The sequence below is a fragment of the Eurosta solidaginis genome, chromosome 4 (genome assembly GCF_040869045.1).
Source record: "Eurosta solidaginis isolate ZX-2024a chromosome 4, ASM4086904v1, whole genome shotgun sequence".
In the NCBI taxonomy this organism is placed as follows: Eukaryota; Metazoa; Arthropoda; class Insecta; order Diptera; family Tephritidae; genus Eurosta; species Eurosta solidaginis.
In genome coordinates, this window is record NC_090322.1 from 89,652,597 (window position 1) to 89,672,487 (window position 19,891).

The following is a 19,891-nucleotide window of genomic DNA, read 5'->3' on the forward strand; positions in this document are numbered from 1 at the left end:
TTGAAGCTTCTAGCCGTAAAAAAGGGGCAAAAAATACAGTTTATATGGGGTATATAATATATTTACCACCGATCTCTATGATTTTTTCAGACAACAATATATGCTATATACGTAAGCATTTGGTGAAATTTGAAGCTTCTAGCTGTTAAAACGGGGCAGAAATTGCGCAAAGTTTCTTATCTGAACAATCGGTTGCATGATATATATACTATATATACCACCGATCTCAATGATTTTTCCAGACAACAATATATACTATACACGTAAGCATTTGGTGAAATTTGAAGCTTCTAGCTGTTAAAATGGGGAAGAAATTGCGCAAAATTTCTTATCCGAACAATCGGTTGTATGAGATATATACTATATACACCACCGATCTTAATGATTTTTCAGACAACAATATATACTATACACGAAAGCATTTGGTGAAATTTGAAGCTTCTAGCTATTAAAATGGGGAAGAAATTGCACAAAGATTCTTATCTGAACAATCGGTTGTATGAGATTATATATACCACCGGTCTCTATGATTTTTTCAGACAACAATATATGCTATACTCGTAAACATTTGGTGAAATTTGAACATATCTAAACGATTTTTAAGATAAATATAAAATAAAAATTAGGTAGGTACTTTGTGTGAAGATGCAAAGCTTCACGTTTTTTATGGTCTGCATGTAAAAACTACGACTACGAATCACGTATTTCAAAAGTATATGAAGTAAACGTAGCTATTTGATGAAACTTGATGAATTTTGAAGCTTCTATCCGTAAAAAAGGGGCAAAAATGACAGTTTGTATGAAGTATATAATATATATACCACCGATCTCTATGATTTTTTCAGACAACAATATATGCTATATACGTAAGCATTTGGTGAAATTTGAAGCTTCTAGCTGTTAAAACGGGGCAGAAATTGCGCAAAGTTTCTTATCTGAACAATCGGTTGTATGAGATATATACTATGTATACACCCGATCTCAATGATTTTTTCAGACATCAATATATGCTATACACGTAAGCATTTGGTGAAATTTGAAGCTTCTAGCTGTTAAAATGGGGCCGAAATCGAAAAAAAATATATATATATACTATATATATACTTATATACCATCATGCATATATTATATATATCACCGATCTCTATGTTTTTTTGACACAACAATATACACTATATACGTAAGCAATCGGTGAAATTTGAAGCTTATCGCTGTTAAAACGGGGCAGAAATTGCGAAAAGTTTCTTATCTGAACAATCGGTTGTATGAGATATATACTATATATACCACCGATCTGTATGATTTTTTCAGACAACCATATATGCTATATACGTAAGCATTCGTTGAAATTTGAAGCCTCTAGCTCTTAAAATAGAGCAGTAATTACGAAAAGTTTCTTATCTGAACAATCGGTTGTGGGGGATATATACTATATATACGACCGATCTCATCAATTTTTTCAGGCAACAATATGTGCAATATACGAAAGTATATGGTGAAGTTTGAAGCTTCAATCTGTTAAATTGAGTAAGATATTACAAAAATCCTCTTTTTCTGAAAAATCGGTTGTATGGAGGATATATGCTATAGTGGTCCGATCCGGCCGGTTCCGACAAATGTCTAATCGGACACCCAAATACACCTGCTCACCAAATTTTATCAAGATATCTCAAAAATTGAGGGACTAGTTTGCATACAAACAGACAGACGGACAGACGGACAGACAGACAGACGGACATGGCTAAATCAACTCAGCTCTTCATTCTGATTATTTCGGTATACTTAATGGTGGGTCTATCTATTTTCCTTTAAGGACTTACAATTTTGGGTTTCGTGACGAAATTAATATACCATTTCATTATCATGAAAGGTATAAAAACACAAAAAAAAGAAACAAAAATCAGCATAATAGATACATATGTAAAGGAAATGTAAACAAACAAAAGCAAAGAACACATACACATACAAATTCATTTTAGCATCAAGTACTATTACCTCATAAATTATGACCATACAACGATTAAATGTTAAAGAATAATTTGTATACATAAGCGGGTTTTAGGTGGGTCGACACACTTGAAAGTCGATTGTGTCAAACGAATTTAATGGGTCACAGATGTAAAATGATACGAAACTTTACTCACAATAGTAAATATGCACACAAGCCAAAGAAAACAAAAACAGCATGATAAAATAAAAATATACTAAAAAACCAAAGTCAGCACAACAAACACACATGTGAAACAAATTTAAATAGATATAAACAAACTCATTACGTTCAATATCTTTAATAGTCATATACCATTGTCTTCAATTATATATGACTATTTCTAAGGCGGATGGTGTAGCACTACCAAAATACGCACATACAATGCATTTTTTATGCATATACAAATGCATATACCAATATCGACCACACACAGTCAAGCCATAGCGACCAAATAAATTATTCTGAACTCAGCTTGAGTTCATCATCACACAAACATACCGACACCCAAGGCACATATGTGTTTACATTTGTCAACCAGAATTGTTAACGCGTCACATTGACAAACACACTTATCGATCATCGTGACTGATCGACATTGTCGGTTCGTCAATGTGACTGCCAAAATATTTACATTTCACTATAGCTATAATTAGGTCAACGTAATAATATGCTGATTTGGCATACAGGCAGTAGGAATGTAGATACTTTTAGTTTGTAAGTGTTAGTGTAATTATGTATATGTAAGTTAAGAAATTTTGTATAAAAGGAAATGCATTTCTCTGATAAAAACAATAATATTCTTACGCTACACATCACCGTTTCTTTCTAATTTATTTTTCCAAGTTTACAATGGTTTCCGATGTCTTTGCTATTGGCGAAAGGAGTGATATCGGTCGATATGTCGTTAGCTGGTTTTCTAGGCCTTAGTAGTGGAAATATCTTTGCCATTTTCCATTGTTCGGGTATGACAAAGGCCTTTACCGACAATTTGAAAACGTGCGTTAGGTAGTTTATGCCCGCAGCGCCAAGGTTTCTTAGAATTGGCATGGATTTTCCGTGTGGGCCTATTGATTTAGAGGGCTTGTCCTTTTTGATGGCTTTTTCAACCTCTGTAGGGGTATAAGGTCGAATTTTCTGGTAAGGTCACGTTCTTTTGTTAAGTTTGCTGCGTCAGCCGGGAAATTGGGCACTACTTCATGTATTCTACCGGCCGCAATAAAACGTTCCAAAGCTGAAGTGGTGACCTTGCGGAACGCACGCTCGCCTTGCCGGACATCAGTCGGAATGGGGAAAGCAGTAAAAGATTGATTTGTGAAGGTTGTGTAGCCGTTCCAGCTGGCTTTTTTGAAATTAATAAAAGTCCGATTTCAAAGGTGAAACAATTAGCAGGTCGCTGTATTGAAAGAAGTATGGGCATGTGGTCAGATGCGAAAGTGAGCATCGGCTGCCATTCGACACAGCTGTGCTGCGCTTAGGATGAAAATATAGCTGTGACAGTTACCTGCGATTCGAGTAGGGCATAGCAACAATACGATAAGTCTATTTGCTTTGTAAGTTGTCTGCCTCTGGTGTCGACTGGCAAGTTGGAATGCCTGATTTTGTGGTGTGCGTTGATATCACTCTGCTCTGGGGGCTAGATATGGGTCGACACGGCTTGAAAGATTTAGGCTTTGTCGGGTGTGCTGCCCAACTGCTGCTGTAGTACCTGGTGTTGCCGGTTGCCATTGCTAATCCTGAAACATCTATAAAGGTGGAATCGGAAAATGCATTGGCACCGTTTGGCACAACAGCGCACATAGGTAGATTTTCAAGTTTTAGGCGGCCAAAAATATTTTTCTTTTTGTACATCAACAAGGGTGTATCAAACCCTCTATCTAACCCCTATCTGCAAGTATCTGCAGCTAAATTTAAAGCAGTTAGCAAGCTAATTGTGCCAAGTACCATGTTCAAAACTAATTTTCACTTGGACGGACTTGAAAACATAACAAAATTGGTTTTGAACACAAACAATTTTTTAACATCCTAAACAAAACAGGTTCTTTATCAATTTATAACTTTTAAAAATCACAAACACCATTAATAATGTTAGTATTTACCTGAAATATCAGAATCCATCACAATTACTCAATTCAATTGTCTTAAAACTTAAAATAGTCACGTTAAGACACGCGATTTCACATAGGTTAAAAAAAAAAACTATAACACGCGTTTCAGAAATAGCCAAATTCCGATTACTTGACAGCTAACGCCAGCTATGCGATGGATAGGAAGGGGTATAATTATTGTTCCCCTGTCTATCCTTAAGCTGAGGGAGTGATTTTTTTTTTTTTTTTGTAATTGTGGTAACTTTCAGAAATTCAATTATGGCCGCCTAAATGTTTAAAATCTACCTTCGTGCAGCGGTCAGTTGATGTAGCCTACAGGGCAGCGTTGCTGCTAGAAAGTGGCGGTGGTACGCTTGAGCGTGAACCGCGGGTCGTCCTTGGACGCGAACAGCAGGGAGCCACAAAAGTTGTGTAGTAATTTCGGGGACGACGAACGTTGGGTTCTAACCCAGAACATTCCCAACGATGCAACTGTCTTTTCCGCGTGACACACTGACATGAGTATGACCGTCTGAGGTAGATCATTTTCCGGCATATACAGCAAAATCACATCTTTAGACCGATGTTAGCTTCAATACCTTCCCAGAGCAGGAGGGTATGGAGCAAACCAGCTGCAAGGAGCTGCTCCGATATTGGCAATTAGTGGGAGGACGCAACAAATTAAATGGAGTTACACTGAAATTACAGCCCTTGGTCGGAACGAGACGCTACGGTACATAGAACCGGATGCCATGAGAGGCATAGAGCTTTGCTCAGCTGAGTACAAAAATAAAATACCAAATGCAAATCCAGCAAAGCAAATCAAATCGGCTGTGAATAGGAAATGCAGGAAGTTTGCGTGTAAAGATTTGCAAGCATTGTGCCAGAAAATGCCAGTAAAGGGAACGTGGCAAAATAATTATATAGTACTTAAAAATATTCCCTCACAATTTCAGAAAATATTATCGTGACATTAACATAACCCTTATAAGATATTAATTAATACGTACGTAAGTTTGCTATTGTGTGTTGTATTTTCTGACAAATGTCCATTAAATATTCCAAGGCAGGCCAACACTGCAGCATACAAGTTGATTCGAAGTTTTTGAGAGTTAACATTGCTAATAACAATCCATTCCAATAGTCGCTTCAAAACAGTTTTTAAGTTCAAGATGTTTGAGTCTGAGCGAACAATATTCTCAAAGTGGTATGTTCCATTTGTTCCAATTCCTGTGAGATTAAAAAATATGTAGTATTATTATATTTCGCCAGTGGAACAGTTTTGCACATAGGTAGTATAAAGACCAGCATAACAAAATGCAATAATTACATTCTAAGAATGCTAAGAAAACTAAAATATGTATGAAAAGTTGAAAGCTTTAATACCGATCTAAATATTTATATGCCATTTTAATTAGGTTAGTCGAATAAACGTTACATCTTTCAAGTGCCCTTATAGCATTTGGTTTTAAATTCTTCATATTTACAACTTGCCTACATAAGAATCTACGAGGGAACATCATAATCTTTAATTTTAAAAAACCTCACATGAATTAATTCCGACAAAAATTTAAACAATTTTATCAATATATATATTTTGGGTGATTTTGTTGAGGTTTTGTGTTCGAATTTAGTTTATTCAAGAATATGGCTAGTAGGAATTTTATCGTATCTGGATTATGAGTTTCGGGATTGCATGCCCGGTCCCAGGCCGTGGTTTGTGAGATAACAGTACGTAGTAAAATTAGCACCAAGAAAAAAATTTTTTCCAATGGACTCATGCCACTGTCAAAAAATCGGCTCATGTGAGTGCTGGGCAGTAACGCAGAGATAATTTGTGATTTTTTAACGCAGCCATAGTCTTACAGAATAGAAAACCTTGACAAAGTTGACAAGCTCCGGTCCATGGTGCAATAAAGCCGACATGTGAATCAGAAGCATAAACAAAACCAATTTTAGGTCCCTCATAATCCGGCTATGAATAAGGAAGTGGAAAGTAACCTTAGTGCGATATATGTGTGTATATCAACAGAGGGAAAGTGAAATTGAAATATAACTGCCAGCCGGTTCCATTTACCGGAATGACTCGGAATATTTTCCAGATCAAGGGCAGTAATTTCAGTGTATCCCGATTAAATTTGTGTCGTCCTCCCACATGATATTGTGGCGGATGTTGACATCACTAGGCTGTTAGTAAATAATCACGCAACAACAAAAACATGAAGCAGCCACTCTTATATACATGTATATATAGCAACACTTATGTAGAAGGCGACGAAGAGATATCTCACACACACACACATGTAGTCATCAGCCGAAATAGTTTCTCACACATACACACGCATATGGCTATAAACTCCAAATATACACGTATATAGCTGGTAACCAAGCACGAGCTATAAGAGTTCTAGAAGGTGAAACGTCTATACCTTTGGAGAAATATGCGGAAGAGGCAACAGAGAGTATAAAGCAGCGCAAGCTGAGTAATAACTAATCAATTTGATTTAAACGCGCTATTGGTTGTGAAGTATAATTGTGAAGTACTACTCCCAAAGTAATCTAAATAACCACCAGTTTGCAATACTGAATATTGGAGTGATTTATTCAACAGTTTAGCGATTCGAACGTTAGCAGAAGGTTTCAAATAAGCATAATTTCCCTAAATTCGTCACAATATTATCCTCAGAGCAGCTCCTTGCAGCTTGAATCCTCCATACCCTCCTGCTCCGGGAAGTTATTGAACCTAACCCCGATTCCAGGTCAAACGGCGCCTCCATATTATGCGGCCCCTCCAGCCCATCACTACTATCTACGTAGCATGGACAGAAATATTCCGAGCAGCCTGTAGCCCCTTCTCGCTCCTCCTATTCCGGCACACGCAGCATCATAGTGAGTAAGCATCATAGTGCAATTTCAGTTTTGTAGCTATTAAAGTGAGGAATATATGACGAAAAACCTCTTATCCGAAAAATCGGTTTTTGGAGATATATTCACTAGTAGTCTACTCCAGTCGGTTCAGACAAATGATCAACCGGAGCTTGCGTTCAAACAGATAGACTGACGGAGATGGCTAAATCAATCGTAATCTTGATTATTTCGGTGTACTCATTGGTGGGTCTATCTCATCTCCGGAATAAACCTAATTGACCATTTCGTTTTCATGAAAGGTATAATAAAAAAGATACCAGTATGAAATTAAGTATTATAAAAATTATTACTAAAACAACTTAGCCTTAAACTCAATGAACCACCAAATTAAGCAACAATTTGGGGGCTTAAAACTTTTAAACTTAAGTTGTAAAAATACTTCCAAACTGGCTTCCATTGCGAAAGGCCTAGAAAAACTTGAAAAAAAAAGACCTTTCCCAGCCGTTCGAGACCAAACGAGGTTTCAGACAAAGTGGTTTCGTAGTGCATGATTGATTTTACTTGAATACTAGAATAGAGAGCTCCAGCCGCCAAACAAAATCTATCAGGAAAGTTCTTTTATAAAAGCGTGCAATTGCTGGCGTATGCTCGTGGTATTAGTATTATTGGGCTTGAGTTTAAGTAGGATATGTTAAGGTATTTTTCTGTCATGGAAGACGATAGCCGTGTTACATGCTTCTACATTTGCGGGTAAAAAAACGCTTATCATCACTTAGATAATGTTTGGGAAACCCATCCAGCGGAAATTATTGAAGACTCGCGGCAGTGGTTAAATAGATCGATTTTAAACGTGTTGTGCTTAAAAGCGGAGACACTCACCTCTGTTGATCATGGCATATAACCTATAGCTGAATCGGTTGTGATGAATCGTGGACACACACACACTTTTCAGTCATAGAAGTGGAGAATAGTGTAGAGATAAAATAGAGAGACACATGTCAGTTGCAACTTGGTATAATGCATACTGAAATTTAACAGTACTAATTTTTATACTCAGCTGAGCAGAGCTCACAGAGTATATTAACTTTGTTCGCGTAACAGTAATCCGTAACGGCATAAACTAATCGAGATAGATATAGACTTCTATATATCAAAATGATCTGGGTGAAAAAAGAAATTCATTTAGCCATGTCCGTCCGTCCTTCTGCAAACACGATAACTTGAGTAAATTTTGAGGTATCTGGATGAAATTTGGTATGTAGGTTCCTGGGCGCTCATCTCAGATCGTTGTTTAAAATGAACGAAGTCGGACTACAACCGCGCCCACTTTTTCGATATCGAAAATTTCGAAAAACCGAAAAAGTGCGATAATTCATTACCGAAGATGGATAAAGCGATGAAACTTGGTAGGTGCGTTGACCTTGTGACGCAAAATAGAAAATTAGAAAAATTTTGGACAATGGGCGTGGCACCGCCCAATTTTTAAAGAAGGTAATTAAAAAGTTTTGCAAGCTGTAATTGGAAGTCGTTGAAGATATCATGATGAAATTTGGTAGGCACGTTACTCTAATTACTATATGTGTGCTAAATAAAAATTAGCGAAATAGGATGACGAACACGCCCACTTTAAAAAAAATTGTTTTAAGTCAAATTTTAAGAAAAAATCTAATATCTTAACAGTATAAGAGTAAATTATGTCAACATTCGACTCCAGTAATGATATGGTGCAACAAAATACAAAGATAAAAGAAAATTTCAAAATGGGCGTAACTCCGCCCTTTTTCATTTAATTCGTCTAGAATAGTTTTAATGCTATAAGTCGAACAAAAATTTAGCAATCCTTGTGAAATTTGGTAGGGACATAGATTCTGTGACGATAACTGTGAAAATGGGCAAAATCGGTTGAAGCCACGCCCAGTTTTTATACACAGTCGACCGTCTGTCCTTCCGCTCGGCCGTTAATACGATAACTTGCGCAAAAAACGATATATCTTAACTAAACTTAGTTCACATACTTATCTGAACTCACTTTATCTTGGTATAAAATATGGCCGAAATCCGACTATGACCACGCCCACTTTTCCGATATCGAAAATTACGAAAAATGAAAAAAATGCCATAATTCTGTACCAAATATGAAAAAAGAGATGAAACATGGTAATTGGATTGGTTTTTTGACGCAAAATATAACTTTAGAAAAAACTTTGCAAAATGGGTGTGACACCTACCATATTAAGTAGAAGAAAATGAAAAAGTTCTGCAGGGCGAAATCAAAAGCCCTTAGAATCTTGGCAGGAATACTGTACGTGGTATGAAATATATATATAAATTAGCGGTACCCGACAGAAGATGTTCTGAGTCACCCTGGTCCACATTTTGGTCGATATCTCGATAACGCCTTCACATATACAAATAAGGGCTACTCCCTTTTAAAACCCTCATTAATACTTTTAATTTGATACCCATATCGTACAAACACATTCTAGAGTCACCCCTGGTCCACCCTTATTGCGATATCTCGAAAAGGCGTCCACCTATAGAACTAAGGCCCACTACGTTTTAAATAATCATTACCACCTTTCATTTGATACACATGTCATACAAACACAATCCAGGGTTACCCTAGGTTCATTTTGCTAAATGGTGATTTTCCCTTATTTTGTCTCCAAAGCTCTCAGCTGAGTATGTAATGTTCGGTTACACCCGAACTTAGCTTTCCTTACTTGTTTGTACAACAATTTCATAAGTCCGGCAGTCTCCTTTGAGCGGCTGAATTAAATCGGCAGACTCCCTCGTCTGCTGCTTGAAATATATTCAGACTTCCTTTAAAAATCCTTAAACTCTTGAAAGGATCCTGCAATACCTGCTACAATATCTCAAGCAGGACAACCACCTACTGTATTAATTGATTATCCTGCCAAGTACTACCAGCAGACAGTTATTTTGAAGCAGACTGCTAAACTCTTGACAGAACGCACACATCAACTTATTCCCGATGACATATTTTCGAAGTATTTAATTCCTAGGACATATTATTTTCGAAGGCACACTCAGGTGATAAAACGGACGACTTCTTTGAAAAAGTCTACAGTCAGAGAAAGAAACCAAGGAAGAAATTCAATGCCAAGCATAATTGTAGGGTAGAATACACAACAATTTGAATGGCAGTAATAAACAAAAAATTTGAAAGGCAGTAATAAACAAACAGTTTGAATGGCAGCATAAAGTATATCGACGTCGAATAAATCCTGGCCTGAAGCAAACACATCAAGGAGAAAAAGAGGACAGTAGAATATGTATTTATTATTCAAGTATTTTAACATTATATCAGAAACATATGGCAACCTAACGGCTGCCAGTTTAAGGGCAAAAAGTAGATTTTTGCCAATAAATTTAAGAAAGTTTTTTTTCTTTCTCTATCCTTTTCAAATTAATGACATTAATAGTCAAGACGATTTTGACGCATTATTCTTTCGTTGTGGTAAATTAATTGAAGAAGAGGAAAAAAATTAGAAATAGTAGTAGCAAAATCAGTAGAAATAGAAACAGTAGAAAAAATTAAACAGGGCCCTAAGGCAATTACAGTAGAAGAATATAAGCGTAGGATAAAACAACAAAAGATAGAGGAACCAAGGATTCCAAAGCCTACTAAAAGCAAAAGAAGGAAAGGAGGAAAAAGGTTTAATTTAAGAAGGGAAGTAGCGATTTTGTACCAAAAAATTAATTTGACAACAAGCACGGAAGAAAGAATCCGTTTGAAGAATGAAATACGAAATTTAAAGGTCATATAAAAAAAATATATATATATATAATAAATATATAAATATTAGAGTGCTAAACATTTGTAATTTTTACATGGAAAAAGGTAAAAAGTTTGGGACTTATCCAAAAGCCGCAATTGAGGAAATAGAAATCGAAGACGATGAAAGAACTTTAATATGGCTGAACAAATTTTGGAAGGATATGGAATGACTAGAGAGCCAAATATGGAGGATGTTACTAATCTTACTACTAGAATTGAGGAAATCAGACGCATGTTGATAATATATAACCTTACAGATCATAAATAAAAATAAATTAAAAAAAAAGGAACAAAATTTTTGTATATATCTTTTTGACAATGGGAGGCCAAGAATCAAAATTAGAATGTAATCAATTCCATTCAGGTGATTGACCATAGCGAGGCATTAGATATTATCAAAATCTTGTTGATAATTTTGAAAGTCTGCACTTGTCTCAACTTATTCCTAAAATTATACTCAACTCATAATAAATGTTTAAAGAAAAAATACATGAGCCGAGCAGATGGTCTAGACAAGGTCTAAACCCAAGGGAAAAATATAGAACAAAAAAAAAACATTTTTTTTTCCTTCACCTCAATGGGCAAATGGGAAACTATTCTGAACACACCTCTGGAAGAAAAGATTTTGGCAGAAAAATCTTATAAATGTATTAATAAAAATAAAAATGCAAACATACAAGAGAAACTCAACCCAATTTAGGGGAACCCCAAAATTGAAATTCTTGATAAAAACTCACAAACTGAAAACGACAAAATGCCACAAACAATAGTCGAATTTTTTAAGTAAGTAAAGCCGGGAACTTGAATAGCTTCTTGGGTGCTCTGGATATCCTAGAACAAATTAAGGATACCCATGAAGCTGTAGCGGTTTAGATGATAAAAACCAAGCTGAAAGGAACAGCCAGAAACCTGTTAAGCACTGAAAGCTCAATTGAAGCGATAAAACAAAAATTAAAAACAGCAATTAAAGGTGAATCAGTTGAAGTTTTGAATATATAACAGCGCAGTAAAACTGCAAACCAATATACTGCGGAAATAGAAAAACTCACGAAATCGTTGGAAGGAGCATACATATCAGATGGACTATCACCAGAGTTAGCAACCAAGTATGCTACACAATCAGAGTAAAAACTAGCATGCAAGCTGGAACGTTCACAAAAATGAACGAAGCTATATCAAGATTTACTAACAGTTGCACAGAAGTAACTGGAAATACAAATTCGCTTTTACATATTCTCCAACAAAATCACTTCCGAGGTAACTTCCGTAGGAGTTATCAGAACAATAATTCTAGAGGTAATCAGAGGCGCACTTTCAATAATTATAACAATAATAATAACAGACCAAATAACCAAAGATCTGGTCGAAATTTCGGATCCCGAGGATCTAACCGCAATAACACGAGGATCTAACCGCAATAACTCCACCTCAATAAATAAAAAAATATATTTTTTCAATTTACACCTTAATAGCTACATATCTTCCAGAACAACTCTGAATGATTCCATATCAACCCTCCTAATCGATACAGGAGCGGATATTTCAATAATAAAAAAGGGTCAAATTGACAGTAATGTCACGATAAATAATTCTCAAAAAACAGATGTAAGAGGAATTGGTCAGGGTATAACAAGCACTATTGGCACGGTTAAAGCAGACTTAAAAGACGATTATCTATTAATTAGACACAAATTTCAAGTAGTAGAAGACAATTTCCTAATCCCATGCGATGGAATATTAGGATTAGATTTCATTAAAAACAATTAAGGAAGATTAAGTTCGGATGTAACCGAACATTACATACTCAGCTGAGAGCTTTGGAGACAAAATAAGGGAAAATAACCATTTAGCAAAATGAACCTAGGGTAACCCTGGAATGTGTTTGTATGACATTGGTTTCAAATGGAAGGTATTAAAGAGTATTTTAAATGGGAGTGCGCCATAGTTCTATAGGTGGACGCAATTTCAGGATAGCGCCATAAAGGTGGACCAGGGGTGACTCTAGAATGTGTGTTGTACGATATGGGTATCAAATGAAAGGTGTTAATGATTATTTAAAACGTAGTGGGCCTTAGTTCTATAGGTGGACGCCTTTGCGAGATATCGCAATAAGGGTGGACCAGGGGTGACACTAGAATGTGTTTGGACGATATGGGTATAAAACGAAAGGTGTTATGAGTATTTTAAAAGGGAGTGGGCCTTAGTTCTATAGGTGGACGCCTTTTCGAGATATCGCCATAAAGGTGGACCAGGGGTGACTTTATAATGTGTTTGTACGATATGGGTACCAAATTAAAGGTATTAATGAGGGTTTTAAAAGGGAGTGGCCCTTAGTTGTATATGTGAAGGCGTTTTCGAGATATCGGCCGAAATGTGGATTAGGGTGACCCCGAACATCATCTGTCGGGTATCGCTAATTTATTTATATATGTAATACCACGAACAGTATTCCTGCCAAGATTCCAAGGGCTTCTGATTTCGCCCTGCAGAACTTTTTCTTTTTCTTCTACTTGATATGGTAGGTGTCACACCCATTTTACAAAGTTTTTTCTAAAATTACATTTTGCGTCAATAAACCAATCCAATTACCATGTTTCATCTCTTTTTTCATATTTGGTACAGAATTATGACATTTTTTAAATTTTTAGTATTTTCGATATCGCAAAAGTGGGCGTGGTGATAGTCGGATTTCGACCATATTTTATACCAAGATAAAGTGAGTTCAGATAAGTACGTGAACTAAGTTTAGTTAAGATATATCGTTTTTTGCGCAAGTTATCGTGTTAACGGCCGAGCGGAAGGACAGACGGTCGACTGTGTATAAAAACTGGGCGTGGCTTCAACCGATTTCGCCCATTTTCACAGGAAACAGTTATCGTCATAGAATCTATGTCCCTACAGAATTTCACAAGGATTGGTAAATTTTTGTTCGACTTATAGCATTAAAAGTATTCTAAACGAATTAAATGAAAAAGGGTGGAGTTACGCCCATTTTGAAATTTTCTTTTATCTTTGTATTTTGTTGCACCATATCATTACTGGAGTCGAATATTGACATAATTTACTTTTATACTGTTAAGATATTAAATTTTTTCTTAAAATTTGACTTAAACAAAATTTTTTTTTTAAAGTTGGCGTGTTCGTCATCCTATTTTGCTAATTTTATTTAGCACACATATGGTAATAGGAGTAACGTGCCTACCAAATTTCATCATGATATATTCAACGACTTCCAATTACAGCTTACAAAACTTTTAAATTACCTTCTTTTAAAAGTGGGCGGTGCCACGCCCATTGTCCAAAATTTTTCTAATTTTCTATTTTGCGTCACAAGGTCAACGCACCTACCAAGTTTCATCGCTTTATCCGTCTTTGGTAATGAATTATCGCACTTTTTCGGTTTTTGAAATTTTCGATATCGAAAAAGTGGGCGTGGTTGTAGTCTGATTTCGTTCATTATAAATAGCGATCTGAGATGAGCTCCCAGGAACCTACATACCAAATTTCATCAAGATACCTCAAAATTTACTCAAGTTATCGTGTTGACAGACGGACGGACGGTCATGGCTAAATGAATTTCTTTTTTCACCCAGATCATTACGGATTACCGTTATGCGAACAAAGTTAATATACTCTGTGAGCCCTGCTCAGCTGAGTATAAATACACTCAAAAAAAAGTTATCATCAAGGCGATGCCATCTAGGCATCAATGTGCAATTTTTGCTTATCTGTTTTTCGTCATCAATGATCTTATGTTATTGACATTTTCGAAATATTAGTTTGATAATTTATTTGTCAAGTTAATAGACTACATACAAATGTAATGCGTTTTATAATCAATCTAGTATTAAATGTTATCATAATGAAACTAGGAAATTTGTACAGTTATCATTTTGATACATTTTAAGGGCGAAACAAATATTTTCCATGGGCAAATCAATAGTCAAGATACAAAATTGATACTATTAATTATACTTTTTATAATATTTATCGTTGCATTGATGCCACGAAAATGATATCGTTAATTGTTTCATTTTTGCACATCGTGTATTAAAATGATAGTGATACTTTTTTTTTGAGTATATAATTGCATCTTGGATTATCAAACAGAAGGAGACACTCTAATAATAAGACCATATAACTACCCAGAAAACATAATAATACAGATGACTAACAAACCAACAATCAATAGTATTTCAATTCAAGCAACATCAGAAGTACCTCGACAAATTCAAATTAAAAAGAACAATTCAGATTTACTAATTCCACAACAAGAATTGTCTGAAGGCATTTTTATTGCAAACACCTTAGCAGATTCACACCAAACATTTGTCAGAATTATAAATACAACAGATAAAAATGCAATACTCCATGATTTCTATATACAAACAGAAAATTTGAACGATTATACAATAGTTAAAAATAATAAACTCGAAAATGAGGCCAACAGTAAAGAAAAATTAGAAAGATTAAATAAAAATTTTCCAAACTTTGCAAATAAATCACTTAATGCATTATGTGCAGAATTCATTGACATTTTTTCATTGAAAGCAGAACCTATTACCACTAATAATTTTTACAAACAAAAACTTCATATGAAAGACAATAACTCGGGTCTACGTAAAAAATTATAGAATACCAGAAGCTCATAAAAGTGAAATTAGTAAACAAGTAAATAAATTAATTAAAGATGACATAATAGAACCTTCAATTTCAGAATTTAATAGTCCAATTTTATTAGTACCAAAGAAAACACTCCCAAATAACCAAGAAAAAAGATTGAGAATGGTTGTAGATTACAGACAGGTAAGTAAAAAACTAACCGCAGATAAATTCCCGTTGCCAAGAATTGATGACATACTAGATCAATTAGGAAGAGCAAAATATTTTTCATGCTTAGATTTATTGTCGGGATTTCACCAAATTGAACTCAGCTCAGAGTCAAGGAATATCACATCCTTTACAGCAGCTAACGGTACTTTTCGATTTAAAATATTACCGTATGGCCTTAAAGTAGCCCCGAACTCATTCCAAAGAATGATGACATTAGCATTTGCAGGATTGCAACTGTTTAATTACATACTATACTACTCTAATTATATTATCTACTCCTAATTGTACTATATGGTACTAGCACTGCCTGTACTTGCTTAAGTCCGAACAATTGCACGCACAAGAATTCCGCTATACTTAAAGGGTTATTATATGCTTTAAATACATACACCAATAAATGCATTTTTTATATTTTGTTGCTTCTCCCACTTCTAAGTTGGGAGAAACTGCTTTGACAAATTGTAATTGCAAAGCAAAGTAGGTCACCGACTGCTACATCAGCTGATGGTACAGCTAATAAGCAATATACGGTATTGTGCAGCGAAGAATCGACGACCTCTAAATGATGTGATTTGCACAATTGGTGTGGACATATGTACGTATGTACAATTAAATGTATGTATGTATATCGAATATTGTAATTAGGGCGACGTTGGCTATTTAGCTTATGTATACTTCTTTTTTTTCTTGCTGGACTTCGACATTGTCACATCGATTGCGGTAAAATAAATTATAATAAAAAATATTAAATCTTGGCTTTTATTTGGACGCAATTGGCATAAGCTTCACCCCTTACTAGTTGGCTCCACCGTTTTGGATTTTACAGCGTTTCTACAGCGGAGAATTTGCACTGGTTTTATCTAGGTTTGTCTTTTCTTTTTGGAAGCGATTGGTATCAGCTACAGTGCTTAAATTTGGCTATACGATAGAGGCATTTACTATAGTGGTTTTTCAGCTCAGTTCTTTATGCGGTGCAGTTTAATTTGCTTCAGAGGTTTGGCGAACTGCATCTCATTTTATTTGGCAACTGGCTGCTAAAAAAGCTTAGCGGCCACGAAACATTTGGTGACCCCGACGTGATTTGCGATCACAGCCCGTATTATTTAACCCCTTCTTTATTTAAATATTATTAGCGATCATATCCATAATGCCGCCAAAGAAATCGGAGGACTTAGGAGGCGCAAAAAAGAAGCGAGATTCCCTTGTGCAGCAACTTACTGCGATTGACGACATGCTAACATTCGAAGCACTGCGAAATATGGATGAACTGGCAATTGAAGTGCGAATAGAGCAGGTGGAGCGGCTAGAAAAAAGGTTTGATGTTGCGCATTCACAACTGGAAGATGAGGATGGCTCCGAGGAAATTCTTTTGACATTCACAAATCGCTACATAGAGGCTAAAACAAAGTTGAAACGCCAATTACATACGCTTCGTTCAGCCGCATCTGATACATCGACCAGTAGAATAAATGCAGGAGAACAATCCATAATCGTTACACCGCCCAAACAGAAACTACCAGTACTCCAGATTCCGCAGTTTAGTGGTAATTATAAGGAATGGCCTGATTTCTTTTCAAAGTTTAACACAGTGGTGCATCAAGATGTTGATTTAACTCGTGTTGAAAAGTTCCAACATTTGCGCTCTAGCCTTCGCGACGTTGCTTTAGACACAATACGTTCTTTGGAAATTTCAGAGAAAAATTATGAAAAGCCAATCGATTTACTAAAGGCACGATTTGATAATAAAACGTTTGAATTTTCAGGCACATATAAGAGATGTTGTACAATTTAGGAGCATCGAAGGTGAGTCAGTGGCAAAACTTCGGGAATTAAGTGACGGTATAAACGCTCATCTACGCGCACTGCATACAATGGGTACGAAGGAGCAAATTGCGGATGGTATGCTTATCCAACTTATTTTTCAAAAAATGGACGTCGCCTCCAGAAAGAAATGGGAAGAAGAAACACCCATAAATGAATTACCATCCTGGGACTCAATGTCTAAATTTTTGGAAAAACGCTGCCAGCGCTTGGAAAATGTGGAAAACGCAGAAATTGCACTTAGGTCCGACAAACAGGTAGGAAAGCGATCAAATTTAAACAATAATCGTAAGGTATCGCTTGCTTCGACGTCAAGCGAATGCAAATCATGCAAATCTAACCAGCATACCATCGTACAGTGTGAAAACTTTCTTCGGCTTTCACCCTCCTTGCGGTTAAGGAGGTTAAAAAATTGCAACTTTGCATAAACTGCCTTCGAGCTGGACATTCGGTCAAGAGCTGTAGATCAGGCAACTGCAAATATTGCTCATCGAAACATCACACGTTACTTCATCTAGGTAATGCGCCATCCAACAACGCATTAGTGTACGATTCGCCGTCAACATCAAACTATGGACTTTCTTCAGGTAATGTGAACAATTCTAGTTTACCATCAACACAGCACACAGGTTCCACATTGGTGAGTTCTGAGTTTAACTCTAGTAAAACCAATATGCCATTTGTAATCTTAGCAACAGTCGCAATTTACGTAAAAAATCGTTCTGGTTCGCTGGTTCCTCGCAGAGCGTTGATTGACTATGCATCCCAGCTGAACTTCGTCACGAATCGCTTAGTTAATCAGCTTCAGTTAAGAAAATTTAAATCATCATTGTCCGTTTCTGGCATAGGCCAAAATGGATTTGTTGCAGATCATATCGTTGATCTTGAACTACACTCACGTATCACTAATTACTCTACCAAATTATCAGCAGTCGTCGCACCTACCATCACCGATGTGCAACCAAGCCGTTCTTTGAAATCCGTTGACTGGAAGATTCCAACTAACATTAATTTAGCAGATCCACTATTTTTTGAACCGCAGCGCATAGATATGCTTATTGGAGCCAGTTTATTCTTTGACCTGTTATGCGTCGGGCAAATACGTTTGGCCGAAGATTTACCTGTATTACAAAAAACAAAATTAGGATGGGTTGTGTCTGGAAGCAGTACCACAAAGTCATCAAAATTTTCATGTTTGACAGCTGTTGGCATCTCAGGTGAGGTTGAAACAAATATATAACTTGATAATTTCGTAAAGCGTTTTTGGGAAATAGAGGAACGTATAAATTCAGCTTCTCAAATGACTGTGGAAGAAGAAAGGTGCGAAAATCACTTTCTTAAAAATTACACTCGCTTGGAATCTGGCGCTTATTCGGTACATTTACCTAAAAAGATGCCGGCAGAAGAATTAGGAGAATCGTATGAGAAGGCCTTAAATAGATTTAAATCACTTGAGCGTAAGCTTCAGCGTAATCCGGAACTCAAGCAACTATACTCTGCTTTTATTAATGAATATATCGATCTTGGTCATATGTCAGCGGTTGACGTTATACCAGCCCAGGTACGTGCACATTTTTTACCACATCACTGCGTTCACAAAGCAGATAGCACAACAACAAAGCTACGCGTTGTATTTGACGGTTCTGCGCCAACCAGCAATGGGCGCTCACTAAACTCAATTTTAATGGCAGGGCCTACAATACAGCCCACCTTATTCGACACGCTATTGAACTTTCGAGCATTTAAAATTGCTCTGACTGCAGACATATGCAAAATGTATCGTTGCGTTAAAATGTCTGATCCTGATAATTATCTGCAGTGTATTGTCTGGAGGGATCGTCCTACTGAAAACTTTCGTATTTATAAACTTGACACGGTAACTTATGGTACAAAACCAGCTTCGTTTTTAGCAATTCGAGCAATGCAAATTCTTCATATTTACAACTTGCCTACATAAGAATCTACGAGGGAACATCATAATCTTTAATTTTAAAAAACCTCACATGAATTAATTCCGACAAAAATTTAAACAATTTTATCAATATACATATTTTGGGTGATTTTGTTGAGGTTTTGTGTTCGAATTTAGTTTATTCAAGAATATGGCTAGTAGGAATTTTATCGTATCTAGATTATGAGTTTCGGGATTGCATGCCCGGTCCCAGGCCGTGGTTTGTGAGATAACAGTACGTAGTAAAATTAGCACCAAGAAAAAAATTTTTCCCAATGGACTCATGCCACTGTCAAAAAACCGGCTCATGTGAGTGCTGGGCAGTAACGCAGAGATAATTTGTGATTTTTTAACGCAGCCATAGTCTTACAGAATAGAAAACCTTGACAAAGTTGACAAGCTCCGGTCCATGGTGCAATAAAGCCGACATGTGAATCAGAAGCATAAACAAAACCAATTTTAGGTCCCTCATAATCCGGCTATGAATAAGGAAGTGGAAAGTAACCTTAGTGCGATATATGTGTGTATATCAACAGAGGGAA

The 19,891-nt window shown here is 36.2% G+C and overlaps 1 protein-coding gene across 9 annotated transcripts in view; it reads right to left on the bottom strand.

Annotated features, from left to right (window-relative positions):
- Nup205 (nuclear pore complex protein Nup205) overlaps nt 1–19,891 on the bottom strand; it is a 797,639-nt gene that overhangs the window by 149,839 nt on the left and 627,909 nt on the right. For all 9 annotated transcript variants that reach the window (XM_067782251.1, XM_067782250.1, XM_067782256.1 and 6 more), the window contains one exon: nt 5,085–5,304. In XM_067782251.1, the coding sequence (XP_067638352.1) occupies nt 5,085–5,304 (220 nt within the window). The remainder of the gene's footprint in view (nt 1–5,084; nt 5,305–19,891) is intronic.